At 36.9% G+C, this 22,628-nt stretch overlaps 1 protein-coding gene across 5 annotated transcripts in view; it reads left to right on the top strand.

The window, feature by feature from the left end:
• LRBA (LPS responsive beige-like anchor protein) overlaps positions 1-22,628 on the top strand; it is a 766,566-nt gene that overhangs the window by 174,402 nt on the left and 569,536 nt on the right. For all 5 annotated transcript variants that reach the window (XM_010597205.3, XM_064267558.1, XM_064267557.1 and 2 more), the window contains 2 exons: positions 2,298-2,754; positions 15,700-15,833. In XM_010597205.3, the coding sequence (XP_010595507.2) occupies positions 2,298-2,754; positions 15,700-15,833 (591 nt within the window). The remainder of the gene's footprint in view (positions 1-2,297; positions 2,755-15,699; positions 15,834-22,628) is intronic.

The raw sequence follows: 22,628 nt of genomic DNA, 5'->3' as shown, positions 1-22,628 counted from the left end.
GTAAGCTGCTAGCTCAAGTCCCGAGAACTGGAGGTCAGACAAACAGGAGTCAGCTGCAGGATCCAGAGCTAGCAAAAGCCTGTGAGCCCTGCTAGAATGTCCACTTACATTTGATGTAGGCCACACACCCAAGGAAATTCCCTTTCAACTAAATGGCGACTCACAGCAGATCCCATCATGGAGGTCATCACATTATATTAAATCTCATCATGAAAGTGATGACAACATCATACGACTGCCAAACCCCTGAGAATCATGGCCCAGCCAAGTTGACACACAGCCTTAACCATCACAGGCATTGTGCTACATCTTCTATATTCTATTGCTTAACTTAGTCAAGCCCAGCCCTTTTCAAGGGGGTGAATACCAGGAGGCATGGTTCAATAGAGACATTAAAGTAACCATTTGCCATTACCAGTTAGTAGAAATTGTAGTAATCTAGGGTGATAGCCTTATGAGATTGTGAGAATCAGATTCTGGATATATTTTGAAGATGAAGACAACAGGATTTTGAAACATTAGGTGTGGGTTATGTAAAAGAGATCATAGTAAAGAATGATTACAAGGTTTTTTACCATTACCAGTGTAGAAGACTAAAAGGAAACAGATTTTTGGGAAAAAAGAAGAAATTCAGTTTTAGACATGTTGCATTTATGATGTCTTTTAGACATACAAAAGAAAATGCAGAGTACGTAGTTGTATATAAAAGTCTGAATTTTGGAACTTTTTTTTTTTTGTTGTTGTTGAGAGTAAATGAGATCACTAGGGAAGTAAAGGAATACTAGAAGTTTTTACCAGTGAGGTAGTAGGAGAAAAATCGAGTGTGGGTTCTGGAAGCTAAGTTAAGAAAACAGTATCGAGTTGGAGGTAATAATCAACTCAGGGTGTTAGGTCAAAGACTGTAAGGACTGAGGTTTGACCGCTGGATTTCTTAAGGTGGAGGTTTTTGGTGACTTTTTGTAAGAGCGTTATCATTGGAGTGGTACGGTGAAGAAAGCCTGTTAGGAGAAAATGAAGCAACACAGAGAGAAAAGGGGATGCTCCTTGTTGAACTGGATTTGAGGAATCTGTATCTCAGGTATAGGTCATGGGATTATTATGCAGAGAAATAACAGCGTAGGAAGAGAAAGAGGCTTGAGACATCGTATTGTGTTCAGCAAATAGCGAGTAATTTGGTGTTGCTGGTGTGTAATGTGTCATGGCAAAAGTAACAGGAGATAACGTTGGAGTATAGTCATTTGATACATATTTATCGATTACCTGCAATCTTCCAGGCATTGTTGTACGTGCTAGAGATGCAGTGGCAAAAAAGACAAATTCCCTAACCTGATGAAGTTTCTGTTCTAGTAGACTCATGTTATTGAAGAGCCTTGTACATTATCCTAAGGATTTTGGACTTTTTCTGTAGGCCAGTGACTAGCAACCTTGTGTTGCCACCCATTGATATGATTAGTTTGGAGGTTTTCGATGGTGCTTTATTATCAATAATACTAATCAATGTTTGTCGATAATTAATTTTATCCCCATATGTAACATAAATTTATCATAAAAATGTGATTCCTATTAAAATGTCATTCAGAGTATGGTAGACCTTCTTGTTTGGGAAAGAAAGTAGGAACAGGTCTTGTCTTTTTCTCAGCCTGTAATTTTTATCCCATTCCTATGAGTATTGTTCCTTCCTGTCAACATCTTGTCCTTGTATGTTGGGTTAGGAAAAAATGGATATTTCCTGTTGTAGTCAGTGAGCACCCCATCAAAATGTTTCAGATCTGCAATTGACTTAATGTAACATAAAAGGATAGACTAAGTTATTGTGATAAGTGAGATGATGAGGAGTTAAGACCAATGATATAGAAGAGGGGTGGTCTGGAAAAACATTAATAACTTGCTCCCATTGAGAGAAGTAGAGAACTTGGCAGTGAGTATCAGCTCATTTATATACAAATTGACCCTTATTACTTGCCTAGAAGTATCTCAAATTGAAACACTTTTGGATTTTTTTAATCTATTTTTAAAAAAGATTACTGATTGATACAGCGGAGAAGTGGTTGATTGTGTTTATGGAGTATATTTGAGTCTTTATATATTATCAATTGTACTTATTCTTTAATTTTACTGTCTAATTATAGGCATAGTTACTCAGTACATTTTATAGATTGTTTTTGCTTTTTAGAACATTCCATATACTCCATAACTTGAAATAATAGATGGAATAAAGAAACCACTAAGACTGAATATACCTTTTAAAGTTGCTTCTAAATATTTTGATTTTTTCTTTTCTTCTGTTTCTGGGTAAGATGTAGAAAATACACCAGCAACACTCAGCCCTATAACACAGGCATCAGTGGACGAATCAGAAAGCATAACATCTGCACGAAGGAGAGACTCGGGCATTGGGGAGGAAACAGCTGCTGGAGTAGGTGGAGTAGGAAGCAGTGTGGACGCAGCTCCTCAGACAGCACCTCCAAGTGTCAGTGCAGGGCCCGATGCAGTCAGCGAGGTGCTGTGCACTCTCTCTTTAGAAGTCAATAAATCTCAGGAAACCAAAAATGAAAGGGAAAATGAGGTGGATAACAAGGCTGCACCATCAATTCCAGTTTCAAAAAATGTCAATGTGAAGGACATTCTCCGAAGCTTGGTTAACATACCAGCAGATGGAGTCACGGTGGATCCTTCCCTTCTGCCACCAGCCTGCCTTGGAGCTCTTGGTGATCTATCTGTTGAACAACCTGTGCAGTTCAGATCGTTTGACAGGTACTGTCAATAGCCTATTGTTTTGTTATATTTATATTTCTACATTTTAAAGATTTAAAATTAAACAGGAATTCAATTTAACTCTGCTAAATTTTTCAGCTTCAGCATCAGCAAAGGATGTTTGGATCCAGTTTATAAAAATAACAAGGATAATTTTTTGTATGGTTTGCATATCATTTCAAATTGTTATTTATCAACATATCAATAAGATGATTTTAAAAAAGAATTTTAGTATTTGCAAGTTGTATGTTAAATACTATGTTTTCTTTGGTTATAACAGAAATATCTTGTACTTACAAATGGTTATCCTTGACTCCCTGGCTGCCAGTACCGTGCCATCCTTTTTGAAAAAAAGCTGGGAATCTGTGGTTCCAACAGGTTCAGAAATTGAAGATGTTCAGAGCCCCGAGAGCTTGAGGAAGCTGACTGCAGATTCTTCACTGTGTTGGTTCTGCTGCCCTAAAAAATGTTTTACTACTTTACTTGAAAATTTTCACTGTATATTTTTAAGCTTTCTGAAATTCTGCTAAGACATGTATTAGAGCTATAAGCATTTTCTTTTTTTTAAAAAACAATATTTTTATTTGAAAGGAAGCTCTAAGTTACAGGTAAGTTGCAAGTATAGTACAAAGAACTTTTATTTTTCTTGAGCCATTAGAAAGGAAATTGCTGACACAGTGTTCTATCACGTCTGAGTACTGTATTGTGTATTTTCTATATAACCATACATAATACATTCATCGATAAGGAAGTTAACATGGATATATTACTACCTTCTAATCTTCTAACTAACATCTTCCAAGCTCTGCGAATTATATCAGTAGGGTCCTTTATAGCAGAAGGATCCAGTTCAGACTTATGTGTTACATTTAGTTATGTCTCTTTATTCTCCTTCAATCTGAATGATATCATCAGAATTCCCTTTTGCACTCCACTTCAGTATATCAGTATATCTCTTGAAATGTATTACCCAAGCATAGTTCTCTAAAGTTAATAGCCTACTTACTTAAGGCATTAGTAAGGCATAGAATTCATTTCTACACTATTTTAAAAGAAATAAATGACCTTGACATGTTTGAAGATTACAACCCAGCTATTTCATACAATGCCCCTCCAATTACATTTGTCTGATGGTTTCCCAGGATTAGATTCGAGTTATTGGATTTTGGCAGAAGTGTCACAGAAGTGATGCTGTTTCTTCTTGTTGCAGCGTATTAAGTGGTACATAATTTTCTCTAATTACTGATTATGTTCACTTTGATCACTTATTAAAATAGTATTTTCTAGGCTCCTTCATTGTAAAGGTATTCCTTGTGACAGAGGCACTATGAATCTCTAGGAATATCCCATTTCTCAACAAACTTTCAATTCATTCATTGTATGGCCTCATGATTTCCTAATTTATTGAATAGGTTTTTATTATTTATGTTGATGTTCAGATTGCCTCTGATTTGGCCAGAGGAGGCCCTTTCAAGTTGGCTTCCATTTTCTTTTGACATGTCCCCGTCATAATTTCATTTTTTTCCTGATGAGTGAATTTTATTGTTATTCACATTAAATGTTGGAACATGTAGTGATACCTTTTTTAGTTATTCAGTCTTTCCCCCACTTTCAGGTTGTTATTTATTTCTCTGTGTCTCCTGTATTCTCTATTTCTTCTCAGCTCCTAGTTTTCTACTTCAAAACTAGGATTGCTATGAATTGACATATTATATACTCAAGCTTTTTATATCCTTACTGTCTTAGTTATCTATTGCCGCTGTAACAGAAATACCTTATGTGAATGGCTTTAACAAACAGAAATTTATTCTCTCATAGTGTAGGAGTCTGAATTCAGGGCACCAACTCCAGAGGAAGCCTTTCTCTCTCTGTTGACTCTGGGGGAAGGTTCTTGTTATCAATCTTCTCCTGGGTCTAGGATTTTCTCAGCACAGGGACTCCAAGTCCATAGGACCCATTCTGCTTCCATCTCTGCTTTCTTGGTGGTATGAGGTCTTCTTCTTCTCTGCTCGCTTCTCTTATGTCTCAGAAGATACTGACTCAAGATACAGCCTTATCCTGTAGATTGTGTCTTGTCTCGTTAACATAACTGCTTCTAATCCTGCCTCAGGTAGGATTTGCAAAACATAGGATAATTACATCATATCACAAAATGGTCGACAATCACATGTTACTGGGAATCATGGCCTAGCTAAGCTGACGTACATTTTTGGCGGGTACAATTCAATCCATAACACTTAAACCAAAATTACTTATGGTACATAAGATTCTCTGAAATTTAAACTAGATTCAAAGAGGATGTGGAACGAGGGATATCATTGATGATGTCAGATGGATCTTGGCTAAAAGCACAGGATACCAGAAAGATGTTTATCTGTGGTTTATTTACTACACGAAGACATTCAGCTGTGTGCATCATAACAATTATGGATAACATTTCAATGAATGGGAATTCCAGAACGCTTAATTGTGCCATGCAGAGTGAATACATAGACCCAGAGGCAGTTGTTCGAACAGAACGAGGGGATACTGTGTGGTTTTTAAAATCAGGAAAAGTGTATGTCAGGGTTGTATCTTTTCACCATGCTTATTCCATCTGTGTGCTGGGCAAATAACCCAAGAAGCTGGACTGTATGAAGAAGGTGGCATTAGGATTGATGCAAGATTCATTAACAACCTGTGATAGGCAGATGACACAACCTTGCTTGCTGAAAGTGAAGAGGACTTGACACATTTACTGATGAAAATCTAAGACTGCAGCCTTCAGTATGGATTACACCTCATCATAAAGAAAACAAAAATCCTCACAGCTGGACAACAAATGAGAAAGACCAAAGAACTGATCCTTTTGAAATGTGGTGTTGGTGAAGAATATTATATATACTATAGACAGCCAGAAGAACGAACACATCTTGTATCTTGGAAGTGCAGCCAGAATGCTCCTTAGAGGCAAGGATGAAGAGACTTTGACTCACTCACTTTGGACATATTATTAGGGGGGGCCAGTCCCTGGAGAAGGACATCATGCTTGGTAAAGTAGAGGATCAGCGAAAAAGAGAAAGACTGTCAATGAGATGGGTTGACACAGCAGCTGCAACAGTGGGCTCAAACATAGCAATGATTGTGAGGATAGTGCAGGACCGGGCAGCATTTTGTTTTGTTGTGCATAGGTTTGCTATGAGTTGGAACCCACTCAGTAGCACCTAACAATGACAAGACTCTCTGAAAGAACACAACGAATATGTAACTTCAGTGGGGGTTCTTTTTGGCATCATCTCCCATTTTGACTTTTCTGCCTCTTCTTAAAGATTAGAGAAATGTTCTGGAGTTAGGAGATGGAAGTTTGCATTACAGATAAATGGCATATTGGTATAACTATAATATGACATTATAGATATAATGACTATTACATTCCAATGCCTTTATTTTTTAAAATACTTTATAACACAGAAATTCCAAAGGAACTTGGAAATAATGCAACAATGTCATTGATATCATATGTAAGTAAAATTTTGCTGAAGATAATTCAGAAACAGATTCAAGAACCTAACAACAGCATAACATAGAAATTAGAATACTGGCTCTAGAAATCAGCCAAAACAGATTTTTAGCCCTAGTTCTATCACTTATTAGTGAATTTAGACAAATTACCTCTCCCTTAAGCCTAAATGGAAACCCTAGTTGTGTTGTGGTTAAGAGCTACAGCTGCTAACCAAAAGGTCAGCAGTTTGAATCCACCAGACGATCCTTGGAAACTATGGAGCAGTTCTACTCTGTCCTATAGGGTTGCTATGAGTCAGAATGGACTCAATGGCAGTGGGTTTTGGATTTTTTAAGCTTAAATTTCCTCATTCTAAAATGTGGATAGTAATAGTGCTTATAATTAATCTATAGCAATAAGTATAAAGAAATTACTCATTACATGTTGTCATGGATTGAATAATAAAAAATATCTGTCACCTTGCCTAGGCCATGATTCCCAGTATTATATGATTGTCCACTATGTTGTCATCTTACGTGATTTTCCTGTGTGTTGTAAATCCTACCTCTATGATGTTAATGGATGGGATTAGCAGCAGTTATGTTAATGAGGCAGGACTCAATCTACAAGATTAGGTTGTTTCTTAAATGAATCTCTTTTGAGATATAAAAGAGAAAAGGAAGCAGAGAGACAGGGGAACTTCATACCACCAAGAAACAACAGCCAGGAGAATACCACGTCCTTTGGACCTGGGGTCCCTTGACTGGGGAAGATTGATGACAGGGTCCTTCCCTCAGAGCCGGCAGAGAGAGAAAGCCTTCCTCTGGAGCTGGCATCCAGAATTTAGACTTCTAGCCTCCTAGACTGTGAGAGAATAAATTTCTGTTCGTTAAAGCCATCCACTTATGGTACTTCTGTTATAGCAGCACTAGATAACTAAGACATGTAAACTTATCTGTCATATAGAGTGAGACATTTATTCACCACTGCTTTCTGTTATATGTGTATTGTTGTTACCTGCCATCAAGCCTGCCCCCTTCCCCCCCGTGCATATCGACCCCATGTGTGTATATAGGCACTAAACACTTGGAATACATATTACAAATAAAAGTGTTGTAGTCTCAGTATGTGCATTTAGTGGTTAGTCATTCATAAAATGACTAATCGCTGGAAAAATGAACAAATAATAGGAACAGGCAGTTCAAATAAGAAGAAACACTAATATGTAAGTATGTAAAAATGGTCTACATCATTAATAATGAAAAATATGTATTAAAATAGCCATGAGTAATATTCTCCTGTTAAATTAGCAGAGATTTGAAAGAAGATGAAACCTAGCGCTTGTGAGAGTATGAAGAACATTTTTTCTGCTGTTACAGTGAGAGAGTATTTTGGCATCTATTATAAGAGCAAATTGTTGGTATTGATTAAACTTTCAATTATATAAACTTAGTAATTGTACTTCTAGAAGTTTATCTGAAGAGCCATACAAGTATAAAATATTGTCCGTAAGAGGAATTTTATAATTAAGCTAATGCACGTCGAACTTTTTTATCCTGCGAAGTACTGTTCTAAATGCCTACTTTAGAGATGAAAAAACTGAGGCACAGGAAGACCAAGTAAGTAGCCTCAGGACTTATACAAGGACCTAAGGTTCCATCCTGGCTGGCCCTCGACTGCTGTGCCATATAGCCTTTCACAGCAGCACCCTTTCGTAATAGTGAAACATTGGCTTATTCATAGTTACCAGTCTATGAAGGACGGATTGCATATGTTATTTTCTATAGATAAAGAACTATGCAGACATTAAAAAGAAAAAAAAAAGGCAGAACAATATGTATTGATGTGAAATGATATTGAAGATATATTAATAAGTGAAAAATGAAGTGACAAAATTGTTTGGAATTTATGATCCTGTTTTATAAAGATATATATGTTCACACACACCTCAAAAAGTATTTATCAAATTGTTAATAACAATAGCTATCTTTTGAGTGGAGTCCCTGGGTGGGGCCAACTGTTGAATCACTAGGCTGCCAAATGAAAAGTTGAAGGTTTGAGTCCAGCCAGAGGCACCTTGGAAGAAAGGCTTGAAAAGTATAATGAGCAGCTTTACTTATAAGCATGGGGAGAGTTGTGAGTGATTATTTATTTATTTATAGATTCTCAATTTTTATATTTTGTTCGGATTTCTGTTAATCTTATATTGGGTAATCAGAGAAAAAATTTAAGTGGGACTATAGATTTTCAAATTTACTATGTTTTAATAATATAGTTGAAAATTATTTCCTATAAATGACCAAAATTTCATATTTTTTGGACTTTATTTCTTTTTAAATAGTGTAGAAATTAAATCTATGCCTTACTAACGCTTTGAGTGAGTAGGTTATTAACTTCTTTAGGAAACCATGCTTGAGTAGCACAATTTAAGAGATTTATAGAAGTGGGAAGCAGATGAGAATTTCGGTGACAGCATTTTTCAGGATGTTCTGTGGAGCTTACTTTCTGGTGTGCATTTAACATATAGTTTGATGGCAAGCAAACTGGTTTGTGAGGTTCTCCCTCCCTCCCCCTCTTCTTTTTTTTAAGCAAGAGACACCTTTTGGAAAACTGTTTCTATATAGCCATAGACCAGTGGAATATCTTTGGGAATTTCAAAGCAACCTTCAGATCATGTGCTTATCTCAGGAATGCTGTGTCAGAAATCACAACTCTCCTCATATCTTAAGAATTATCAACTTCCAAGCTATAGCTGGAAAGTTTAGAGTGACAGCTCCATGAGTGAAACCTTGCTGAAAGCCTGCCAGGTTGTGGGCCTTTGTGAACAGCAAGGTGTTTGTGTTCATTCCCATGCCAAAATTCTTGCTCTTATCTAATTTGAAGATCCTCTCTGGTGATTAGTGGATGCCAAGGATTCATCTTGATAAAAAGTTCAAGGGCTCCTCTGGCTTTTCAACTAGATCCTTAGGGAATAAAGGACTAGACTTAAAATTCTCTTTTCTCCTGCAGTGAACTGTTTGCACTTTAAATAAAATAGCATTGATGTGAAGGCTTGTGATGAATCTATTTGAAACTGATAAAATTCTGAAATAGAACCTCAGAGCCTTTGTCATTTGGAAGGCTGATACTGTCTGTCTGTTGTTAATAAATAAAAAGAAACTTTCAAAAAGACTTCTAGTTCTTTTAAAAAGAATTAAAAAATCAACAGTATTTTCACTTGATAGCTGTAGGACCTTAGAAATTTTACTTCACTTCTTTCTCATGGGTAAAATGGGGAATAATAACATGTCACACCTCCCTCATGGATTGTTGTAAATATTAGATCTAATACTTCATATGTATCGTTAAAAAAAAAAAATTTAGTGCGGTACCTCAAAAATATTAAGTGCTCAATAAAATTAGTGTATATGTAAAGGATAAGTATAATAAGCAGAATTTTATCTCTTTAATATTAGATTTTGAATATACAGTTTGAAAAACTAGCTTGCATAACTGGTTATCTATCTTCCAAATACTTTATACCAAAAAATTTGAATTTTTTTTGTTAAAATTTATGGCAGATGTTAAAAATTCAGACATTTGTTTCTTAAATGTTATAAAGGATTTTAATTTGGTTCCTAAGTAGAAATTTAAGCAATAGGCTGAGAAATATGCCAGAAGTATACTTTGCACATTCCTAGCATATAGGCTCTCAAAGTTTCGTCGAATGAGTTTTGCATTTTTTTGTGTGTTTTCCAAAGCGTTTTATAAAGGCTTAATGTGAAATGCTCAGTTCTTGCATGACCAGGCTTCATTATGGTGGGTAAATTTTGAAATTTCTATGTATTTTTTAAGCTAGTATATGTTTACTAGTTTAGATTTACACTTAGAGTGAACAGGATAAGTATGATAGGTTAAAGATTGCCTCTGTTGAAGATTTTAGCCTTTTATGGTAGAGGGAATGAAAATATTCCCAAATCTGCCTACTGCTTAATGTCCTTTTAATTGCAGCATTATGACTTTGGATTTTCTTTATTGTTACGTGGCTCGTAGCTGAACCATGTTATGTGAATTCCTCAGAATTTATTTGAACTCGTCAATGAATTTGGAAGTTGATTAACTTTATTTCTCTAAACCAAAACCAAATGTGTTGCTGTCAAGTTGATTCCGACTCATAGCGACTTACAGTGACAGAGAGTAGAACCTTCCGACTCATAGCGACTTACAGTGAGAGAGTAGAACCTTCCGACTCATAGTGACTTACAGTGAGAGAGAGTAGAACCTTCCGACTCATAGCGACTTAACAGTGAGAGAGAGGAGAGCCTTCCGACTCATAGCGACTTACAGTGAGAGAGAGTAGAACCTTCCGACTCATAGCGACTTACAGTGAGAGAGAGTAGACCTTCCGACTCATAGCGACTTACAGTGAGAGAGAGTAGAACCTTCCGACTCATAGCGACTTACAGTGACAGAGAGTAGAACCTTCCGACTCATAGCGACTTACAGTGAGAGAGAGTAGAACCTTCCGACTCATAGCGACTTACAGTGAGAGAGAGTAGAACCTTTGACTCATAGCGACTTACGGTGACAGAGAGTAGAACCTTCCGACTCATAGCGACTTACGGTGACAGAGAGTAGAACCTTCCGACTCATAGCGACTTACGGTGAGAGAGAGTAGAACCTTCCGACTCATAGCGACTTACGGTGAGAGAGAGTAGAACCTTCCGACTCATAGCGACTTACGGTGAGAGAGAGTAGAACCTTCCGACTCATAGCGACTTACAGTGAGAGAGAGTAGAACCTTCCGACTCATAGCGACTTACAGTGAGAGAGAGTAGAACCTTCCGACTCATAGCGACTTACAGTGAGAGAGAGTAGAACCTTTGACTCATAGCGACTTACGGTGACAGAGACTAGAACCTTCCGACTCATAGCGACTTACGGTGACAGAGAGTAGAACCTTCCGACTCATAGCGACTTACGGTGAGAGAGAGTAGAACCTTCCGACTCATAGCGACTTACGGTGAGGGAGAGTAGAACCTTCCGACTCATAGCGACTTAACAGTGAGAGAGAGGAGAGCCTTCCGACTCATAGCGACTTACAGTGAGAGAGAGTAGAACCTTTGACTCATAGCGACTTACGGTGACAGAGAGTAGAACCTTCCGACTCATAGCGACTTACGGTGAGAGAGAGTAGAACCTTCCGACTCATAGTGACTTACGGTGAGAGAGAGTAGAACCTTCCGACTCATAGCGACTTACAGTGAGAGAGAGTAGAACCTTCCGACTCATAGCGACTTACAGTGAGAGAGAGGAGAGCCTTCCGACTCATAGCGACTTACAGTGAGAGAGAGTAGAACCTTCCGACTCATAGCGACTTACAGTGAGAGAGAGTAGAACCTTCCGACTCATAGCAACTTACAGTGAGAGAGAGTAGAACCTTCCGACTCATAGCGACTTACAGTGAGAGAGAGTAGAACCTTCCGACTCATAGCGACTTACAGTGAGAGAGAGTAGAACCTTCCGACTCATAGTGACTTACAGTGACAGAGAGTAGAGCCGCCCCGTGGGGTTTTGAAGGCCGTCCTCTTTATGGGAGTAGACCTGCCACATCTTTTCTGCTGCTGAGCAGCTGGCTGGTGGGTTCAGACCCACCTTTTGGTTCGATCTGAGCACTTAACCACTGCACCACCTGGGCTCCTTATTTCTCTATTATCTAGTAATTACAATGCTGGGCTAAAGAATGAGACCATTTTCATTGATAAAATATAGTATTTTTGTATTTTAATAGGAATATATATGTAATTTTATATCTTGGAGATTTTCATTGCCATTACTTGAAGATGTTTATAATATAGAGTTATGTTTAAGGGTCAGTATGATTGTGGTGGTTGCACAACTCTGTGAACATACCGAAAATCATTTTATTGTATACTTTAAATGGCTGAATTGTATCTTGTGTGAATTATATCTCAGTACAATTACGTAAAAAGAAGTCAATATGAGGAAACAGTTCAGCGTAGAGGCTCTGGTTTCAGACAGACCTCCATTTGTAGGGCAGTTCTATCATTTTGGCAAGTTACTTTACCTCTGTGAGCTTTACTTTTTAAATTTTAAAATGAAAATAATATGTACCTTAGAACTGTGTTAAGAATAAAGGTGTTTACCTGTTGCCGTTGAGTTGATTCTGACTCGTAGTGACCATATAGGGCAGAGGAGAACTGCCCCACAGGGTTCCCAAGGGGTGACTGGTGGATTTGAATTGCTAGCCGTCTCATTAGCAGCAAAGCTCTTAATAACCACTGCACCACCAGGGCTCCTAATAAACCATAGCAGCTATTATAATTGGTAATGTTATATTACATAATAAGATCTGGGAGCACAACAAACATTGCATCATTAACTTTGATTTGGGTGATCTGAGTTTGAATCGACTTGATGGCAATGGGTTTGGTTCGGTTTTTTGGAGAGGGTCTGGAGAGGCTTATCTATGAGCAAAGTTTTAAAAGTTGAATGGGGGTTTGCCAACTTCTCTTCGCACAGGAACAGCCTGGACAACGAGTTGGAGTTGTGAAATGATACAGCATGCTCAGGAATTGAAAGAGCATGGTGCGGAAGTATGTGAGAGATACTGGGTTAAATGTAAATCCATGTAGGAACCTATACACCATACAGGTGTGTCATTCCTGAGGATGTCTGAACCATCTTGGACAACAAATATTTACTGAACTGAATTAAAGAATAGGGGTTATTTATGATTGAAGGTGGTGTTAATGACACTAGGCTAGAGGATTAGAAATGAGATCACGTTCTTTTGTTGTCTTAATTAACCGCATCATCGTTAACAAAATGGGATTATGCGTTTTACGGAACATGTGTAGTAAATTTTTTTTGTTTTACTAGTTTTATTATAAAAATGTTTAAACATACAGAGAAGTTACAGTAACTGCACAGTGAACACACCTCTACCTGTCACCAAGACCCTACAATTAGCCTTTTACTATATTTGCTTTATCACGTACTGTAACTCTCCATATATCCATCCTCTACCATCAATTAATATTATTTTTTTGATGCATTTCAAAGTTGCAGACATCAGTACACTTCATCCTTTAACACTTGAGCATGTGGAGATTGCTATTAGAGATTTATACAGTTTTTTAAGAAAAAGTTTATATGCAATGGAAGACACTGGTCTCAAGTGTACCATTTAATGAGTTTTGATAAATTCATACACCTCTGTAATCCAGAACTTCCGTGAAGGTAAAAATCATCCCTTGAACATTATGTGTAGAAATTGTTGAATGGAAACCTGTTTTGCTGTGTATACTTTAACCAAAAATACAATAAAATGTAATTAAAAAAAAAAAGATAAAATAGCCCCTGAAAGTTCCCTTATTCCACTTCCCAGCCAACCCCTGTCCCCATTCTCCAGAGGTGGTTCTGTGTTGTATGTGTTTCGCATTATACGTTAGTCTTGCCTGTTCTAGGACTTAATGTAAAAGGAAACACATTGTTTTTTATAGAGCTTCTTTCACTCAGTATTATATTTTTGAGATTCATACATGTTTTTCTGTATATCGGAGTTTCTTTTTATTGCCCAGTAGTATGCTCTTACATATAAACATACCAGTGTTGGCTTATCTGTTTTCCTGTTCGAAGGATATCTCGGCTACTTCCACTTTTTGGCTATCATAAATAAAGCCTCAATGAACATTATTGTATGTCTTTTTGTGTATATCAGTTTTATCGGGTAAATAGCTAGGAGTGGAATTGCTAGGTCATAAGGTAGGTATATGCGTCATAAATTTTATCCGTAGAAAACAGTATCGCTTTTCTAAATACTATCTTTTATATTGCTCCTACCTGTACTTATTATTTGGGTAAACTAGATCTTGCTGGTTCTTTTGTTAACAAATGTGAATATAAATTCACAACATTTCTTCTTCCCTACTTCCTTAACTCCCCCCCCCCGCCCCCCGCAATAAGTTGCTAGGGAATAGATAAAAAGCTAGGGATTTTCTTAAACAATAGGCTTAAAAATTTCTGCCCAGAGTAGGAAATACACAAATTACATTTTGTGTTTTTTTTCTCCATCTAAACCCGCTCCCCCATGTGTGCTCACACACACAGAGGTCATATCTACTCCCCCTAAAGTCAATAATCTTCATCTGATATAAGCTGCCATGATTTAAGCACACTGTTTTGAATTGGGGGCTCAGGTGGCTGTTGCTTCTATTTTTTAGTGTATAGTTAACATTGGCAGTCACCCTTATAATGATGTGACACTGGCTACCTCCAAGTACATAGAACAAGCCATGCCTAGCGCAAGAGAACTTGATTTAATTGGCAACAGTGTTTGCCCTCGCATGATAGGCACCGAAGTAAAATGGAACCTCTTTGGCTTGGTGTTATCTCTTTCTGAAATCACAACAAAAAATACTTTCTTAAAGTATTGGAATTACATAATTTCTACTTCTGAATATGTTTATTGGAATCAAGTATCTAACTAACTTTATTTAGAAACTGAATACTTTAGAGCTGTTAAGGGAATACTTGCTGTTTGCAGTTACAGTATTGTCGACAAAAGATGTGATTAAATAAATTGAATGTTGGAGACTTTAGGCTTATGGTTAACACCAGGTAATTAAAAGAAAGCACTGCTGTGGGAGTGCATTATATATCAGCTGTCCTCTTTACCTCATTAACTGGGTTTTTGCATGTTTATGGGACTAACTTCAATTAAAAATGCCTTTAAGTTACGCCTAACAAGGTCTTTTAGTTACTATTTTGGTATGAAGTATTACACTTTAATTGCAAATGGGTATATCGTAAATACCTGTGTTTGAATAATATACAAGATGTACAACTTTGATTATTTGATACTTTTGCCATCTAATTTTTATGCCTATGCATTGTTTTTCGATATTATATTTTCAAAAGATGTAGCCTTTGTGGGCTTAAAACAAGAAAGACTTGGGTTGTATATTTGTTAAAAATTGTTTATATCTGCTTTTGTTGCCTTATAAGATTTCTAAGGTTTTATGGTTTCAAATTAGAACTGCTATAAAATCTTTGTAAAAACATGTCAAGTTTTTTATTTCAATTCTGAGGTTAAGAAAAAGCTACTTTTCCATTTGAGTGCCAATTTTTTTTTTTTTTTTATATGTTTGGCTAGATACTATTTAAGTTGGATAGTTAAAGATGATCTTAAATTAAAAAAAAAGTTTGCTAAAATATGTTTAAATGTTAAAAGGGTTGTAATGTTTCCATAGGGCGTTGTCTATATTCCATAAAAATTGGAATGCTGATGAATATGAATGTGATTGAAGAGATTTCATATTGGAAGAATATTCTAAATTGTACATTAAAATAGAGAAAAGAAAGTTAGAAAAACAAATTAGTTTTCTAGTTTCTATTTGGAAGCTCATATAATTAACCTGAGTGATCTGTGTTTTTTGATCTGTTTACCTCCTTCATTACAGAAGTGTCATCATTGCAACAAAAAAATCGGCAGCCTTACCTTCCACACCAAGTACTAACGTACCTACCAGTGCTGTCAGTGTGGTTTCTTCAGTTGATTCAGCCCGAGCCTCAAATGTTGGAGGAGAGTCACCTGGTGAGTTAGTCGGCAGTGATTTAAACAAATAAAATTTTAGATCCCATTTGAGCAGAATTTAGTATTATTGATAAAGTTAAGAGGTTTTGTTAGACATGTGTTAGAAACAGTCGTGCCTTTATATTATACTGTAGGTCATTTACTAATGTTTGGAATAAATTTGGTTGAGTATAGTTAATGTTTCATATCAAATAAGATAAATGGAGGAATTTATTATTTTCCACACTAAAACATACTAGAGTGTAATGGCTGGATGAATGCATGAATTAATGGTAGGTTTATAAAATTACTTTCTCCTCTGTTCTTCCTTTCCCTGTACTTGAGAAGATGTGTATAGAAGACGTGTACAAGAAAGTTTTGGTGACATACAGTCTCTTAGTCTGGATATCAGTTGTAGCTGTGTATGTAGTATTCCCTACTTTGTTTTCTCATGAATATTTTTGTGAATTAGAGGCTAATATAGTATAGAAATTATAGTCCTTGACTATAATATCATTCTAGTACTCTTCATCCTGGACTTGTAACTAGTATAACAATTTTATTTTTGTCCCTCTCTCCTTCTATATTTTTTCCAAGTGTAAAACGCCTTTTGGTATGTATATTTGGGTAAAAAAAAAAAATGTATACAGTCCTAAATCTCTGTATGTTGACGGGAAGCTTAGTGGTGATAACAGGTGAACTTGAAGACAGACTGCAGTATTAAAATGACCAATTTAGGAAAAAGGAGATGATATTTTTTATCTGTACTATTTTTTTCAAATATGCTTATTTATAAAAGAAAGTATTAACAGGGTAACGTATCCTCAGCAAGTTTCATCTGGTCACTCTAGAATGAGATTAATAAAAATTAAGGAAATTTGAAGGGATGACTGGGTGAATTTCACTCAGATCAGAAGTAATGTTTTTACTTCTGTTGGACCATCTCAGGCAAGGTTTTATAAACTAGTGCATCTTAGAGAGTTTTGCTACAAGCTTGATAATATAATATTACTTGGCCGTTAGTCAGGGATGAGGGGTGTGTGTGTGTGTGTGTGTGTGTGTGTGTAATATGATTACGTGCCCCAGAAACAAAGACTGTGATTGGTTATTTCTTTTGTCTTCCCTCTTTTTCTTTTTTTTTGGTATAAGTTCTTTTACTTTTAAGTTCTTTTACTTTGTTAATAAAAAGTATTTTTTCAACATTTTAACTGCAATTGATCCATTACAAGTTTTATGGTGTTTAGTGATGAGGGAAAATACTGATAGTAGGTTTACTAAAAAACGTATTTTAATCATAACTAAAAAAAAATTTTTTTTTTTTTATGTGAGTATATTCCTTTTATACATAGGAAAAACAAATGTACTATGACATTACCTGGTTATTTCCATGTTGTTGGACTACTGGCAATTTTTCTTGTCAAAGTTTAGTATCTTTTTCAAATTCCATTAGTAGTCTTATATTATTGTCTATACTTAGGAAAAAGATAGTTATTAAAAAAAAAAAGTCCACCTGGAAACCAAAAGCTGCAATGGTAGTAGACAGAGTTTTTTGTTGCCTAGCCTTTTTATCACTGTCTTTAGTGAGTTTTTTAGTGACAAAATGTAAAGGAAAATAAAAATAAGTGTAGAGCTCTACCAGCATTTTCTTCTTTCTTACTATTTCCTTATGCCACAATGCTTCCTTTTTTTTTTTTTTTTTTTTTGAGGAGAAACAATTTGATAATTCATTGTAGGCAGGTATGCAAATTCCTACTTCCCCATCCCTTTCTTACATATATGTATATATATCATTGGTGGTATTTCTAGACTATGTCCTGTTGGGAAAGGGACAAAATTTACTAATGTCTTTGGAATTGCTTATATGCAGTCTTTTAAATTCAGTAATAGTAAATTCCTCAGTAACTTCCCATTGCAAATATAGCAATTTCAGGAGTTGGCAGTATGCTGAGTGAAATGTTTTCCTCTTATTTTGAATTTATTGCTCTTCAGTATCAGTTTATAAGAAAAAAATAGGATGGAGTAAATAGGATTCTTTGATTACTTTTAAATATATTCTTCAAAATTTAAATCATTCAGTCTTCTGAAGAGATAAGGAACAAAGAAAGAGATATTTAAGCAATACTTGAAATTAGTATAATACATTTGTTTCTGAAGCATTGTATTTTTTTGATAAATATATTATAAAATGCTCACCCTGGAAAAATGTATGCAAAATTAAAATAAAATTTGCTGTTTTAAATACTGTTGTATTTATTAGCAAAAACAAATCCAAAATTCTCAAATACCTGTATTATTGATCTAGCCTATAATATACATTTTTTCTGTTATTTACATTTTTGTATAATTTGTATAAGCTTTGTTTCTCAAATAATTTCCTAATTTTTTCCATTTTTTGGCTTCAGTTTTTGGCAATTTCTGCCCCCTAGCCACTGTTTCTTTAAGTAACTCATTCCTATTCCAGTGTTATAGCAGCACTGTCATTCCAAAACTTGTTCTCAGTGATGGTCTTTAAAAAAATATTTTGTTTTGTTTTTCACACCTGACTCCTACTTCTGTTTTCCTCTTTCATAATGGTTTTGTTACTGTTGTATGGTGTCTCTATTTCAATTTATTACTTCTATTCCATTCTATTAATTGCTGCCAAGAACATTACTGCTTTGATAAGAAAAACTAACCCAATCTAGTGTTTTCAGTCTTATTTCTTACTCTCCGACAGCCCCACTTAAAATGCATTTTCCTACCATACCCGCCCTTCACTTGGATTTCAAAACCCACAAATAAAGTTATTTTTTTCCTGTCTAGTATTGTTAGCTAATAGATTGTCTTTCTTTTGGTGAATCTCTTGATCTATTCACTCCACCCCCACAAAAATTAAGTTCAATACTGCTTCCTGGTTCAAGCAGTATTTAGCCATTAGAGGAATGCAAATCAAAACTACAGTGAGATACCTGACATTACTGGCATTAATCTTAAAAAAGAAAATAACAAATGTTGGAGAGGCTGTGGGGAGATTGGAACTCTTATGCACTGTTGGAGGGAATGTAAAATGGTACAACTGCTATGGAAAATGATATGACGCCTCCTTAAAGATCTAGAGTAGAAATACCATAGGATCCAGCAACCCCACTCCTAGTAATATATCCTAGAGAAATAAGAGCTGTCACAGAAGTACACATATGCACACCCATGTTCATTGCAGCATTATTTATAATAGCAAGAAGATGGAAATAACCTAAGCACCCATCACAGATGAATGGGTAAACAAATTGTGGTGCATGCACACAATGAAATACTATGCAATAATAAAGAACAACGACGAACCTGTGAAACATCTCATAGCGTGGATGAATTTGGAGGGTATTATGCTAAGTCAACACAAAAGGAAAAATATAAGACTACTATTATCCCAAGAAAAGATTTGCATACAGAAAGAAACAATCTTTGATGGTTACAAGGGAGGATAGAGGTGGGAAGGATAAATCATGAACTAGATAGTAGACAAGTGAAGGGAAAGACAACACAATATAGGGGAAGTCAGCACAGCTTGACCAAAGCGAAGTCATAGAAGCTTCCTAGACACATTCAAACACCTCGAGGATCAGAATTACTGAGGCTGCGGGCTGGGGGCCATGGTCTCGGGAGACACCTAGGTCAATTGGCATAGTATAGTTTATAAAGAAAATATTCTCTATCCTACTTTGATGAGTAGTGTCTGAGGTCTTAAAAGCTTGTAAGCAGCCATCTAAGATACTTCTATTTGTCATCACGTTCAGACCAAAGGAGAATGAAGAAAACCAGGCGCATGAATCACAACATCCAGCAGTCTGAGCACAGAAGAACTAGGAAGTTATCTGGCTACCACCACCAAGCTCTCTGCCAGAGATCACAGTAGAGAGTTCCGTACAGAGTGAGAGAAAAATGTACAGCAAAATTTAAATACACAAAAAAGACAAGACTTATACTGGTCTGACAGAGATCGGAGGAACCCCAAAACTGTGGCCCCTGCTCACTCAGAACTGAAGCTACTCCTGAAATCCACCTTTCAGCCAAAGATTCCATAAGCCCATAAAATAAAAGCCCAATAACACAAGTGAGGACAGTGCTTCTTAGTTCAATCAAGTGTATGAGACCAAATGGTCAATATCTGTACCCAAAAGCAAAGACAAGAAGGCAGGAAGGGACAGGAAAACTGGACGAATGGACAAGGAGAATCCAGGGTGGAAGGGGAAAGGGAGAGAGTGGTGATATATTGTGGGGATTGCAACCAATGTTACAATGTGTACTAAAAAAAAAATTTTTTTTTTCCTTTTCATTGTATTTAGATGAAGGTTTACAGAACAAACTAGCTTCTCATTAAACAGTACAATATATTGTTTTATGACATTGGTTAACAACCCTGTGACGTGTCAGTATTCTCCCTTCGACGTGTCAGTACTCTCCCTTCGACGTGTCAGTACTCTCCCTTCTCGACCTTGGTACCATATTACCAGCTTATCTGTCCCTTCATAACTCTCCTTGTGATGTGTCAGTACTCTCCCTTCTGGACCTTGGTTCCGTATTGCCAGCTTACCTGTCCCCTCCTAACTTCTAGTCCTTGCTCCTGGGCTGGTGTGACCCTTTAGTCTCTTTTTGTCCTATGGGTCTGTCTAATCAAAGCTCTGTAGCCACTGGTAAGTGCCAGGGGACACCTGGAATCCGGATAATGTGCCTAACACCAAAGTCTGGAGGACAGGGCCATTGTCTAAATGGACTCAGAGGACTATTTTCAAGCCTTGAGAACTAATGTGTTTTTCTGACTTGAGTGGTGCCTATTATCACTTCTTTACCTCCCATTTCTCCCATTTGTAATGGAAATGTCTATCTTGTGCCTGTTCCACCACAGGGGAAGATTGATAACAAAGGCCTTCCCCCAGCCAACAGAGAGAGAAAGCCTTCTCCTAGAGCTGGCACCCTGAACTCAGATTTCTGGCATTCTAGACTGTGAGAGAATAAATTTCTCTTTGTTAAAGCCATCTACTTGTGGTATTTCTGTTATAGCAGCACTAGATAACTAAGAATTTGGTACTGAGAGAGCCGGGTACTGTTCAAATAGATACCTAAAACATGGAAGTGGTTTTGAAACTGAATGGATAGAGAATTGAAGAGTTTTAAAGTGCCTGATAGTAAAAGCCTAGATTGCCTTGAAGAGACTGTCGGTGGAATTATGGGCATCAAAGACAGTTCTGTTGAGGGCTCAGAAGGAAGTGAGGAGAACTGTTAACATCGGAGACTGTGCAGACAACAAGAAGCAGCATCAGAGGAAAGGCAGCTGCAGAACCAGGAGATCAACATGACACAGCCCTGAGTGCCTTCCTGCTGAAGTTTACTGGCTGAGTGGAGTGCCTCCAGGCACTTATCGGTGGAGCTGCAGTGCTTTGGAACCTTTGCCCCAGCAGGGCAGACATAGGTTCTGAGGCCTGAGGGGCTGAGAGGCCAAGGAACTAGGAAGTAGAAGCTGAAGAGACAAGGAACACAGAAAGCAGAGCTACCTCAGTCTCAAAGAGTAGGTCTACAACCTCTGGGGTCTCAAAGGGTAGAGCTATGGCCTCTGGGGTTTCAAAGAGTGGGATCACAGCCTCCCAGGTTTCAAAGAGTCAGATCTTTACTTACTCAATTCTGGAGTGTGGGGCTACTGTTCACAAGTGCCAGTGGAATGGGGCTGGATGCGCTGCCCAAAGCTGAGGGGGCAAGTCTGCCATACTCAAAGTGTAGAAGAAAAGGGCCTAGGGCGTGTAGTTGCCCAGATAGACTAGGAGAATGGGACCTCATTATCATTTAGCAAGAAGAGCCAGGAGTGTGTGCCCTTTGGACCCGAGGTCCCTGTGCTGAGAAGCTCCTAGACCAGGGGAAGATTGATGACAAGGACTTTCCCCTAGAACCAACAGAGAGAGAAAGCCTTACCCTCGAGCTGGTACCCTGAATTCAGACTTCTGGCCTCCTAAACTATGACAGAATAAATTTCTGTTTGTTAAAGCCATCCAATTGTAGTATTTCTGTTATAGCAGCATTAGATAACTAAGACAATATCCTTGATAGTACATGGTGTTAGTAAAAATAAGCATTTCATTGAAAGAATATAAAATATGAGTTTAATAGCAGAAAGGTTCAAGCTACAGTCGTATGCTACATCATGTCCATTCAGGACGTTGTCCATGACTGCATGTAAGTCTGTGATTCCAAAAGGTTATTACAGAGCTAGACATCCCGATGGGAAGTAGCACTTAACAAACATTCCCAAACCGTGCAGTGTTTTCTTGAATGTTACAAAGCTGTTCATGCGTTCATTGTTATGACCCATTATATGTATTTAACTCAAAAATTTAATATGATAGGCTTTATGGCAATTTATTCTTTAATACGCATTGTTCCTAAGTCAGATGTTCGTAACCCAGGGATTGCCTGTGTATAATCATGTAACGTCCAATTTCACAGAATCTATTGTGGGTGTTAAGCGATGCATGAGTGTATTTGCAAAATTTGATATCAAAATGGGATTATGGGACTTTTAAGTTTTTTTCTGTTGCAGATACTGAGACTAGGATAGATTCTCTAGTCCCATAAAGTTATAGATTTTTAACTTTATGTAAGATTAAATTGAGTGAGGTAAGATTAAGTGTACGTGGGCTCTGTTTAAATGTTGTCACCCAAATTTTATAATTTAGTATGAAATTTTAGGGTTTTCGTATTGGTGTTTTAAAACCTTATACGTTATTAAAGCTGAAATTAGTATACAGTTTTTTTTAGTGTACAAACCTCAAATTTTAGTTCGAATGATGT

Source organism: Loxodonta africana, chromosome 13 (genome assembly GCF_030014295.1).
Source record: "Loxodonta africana isolate mLoxAfr1 chromosome 13, mLoxAfr1.hap2, whole genome shotgun sequence".
In the NCBI taxonomy this organism is placed as follows: Eukaryota; Metazoa; Chordata; class Mammalia; order Proboscidea; family Elephantidae; genus Loxodonta; species Loxodonta africana.
This window is presented reverse-complemented; position numbering and strand designations above follow the sequence as displayed.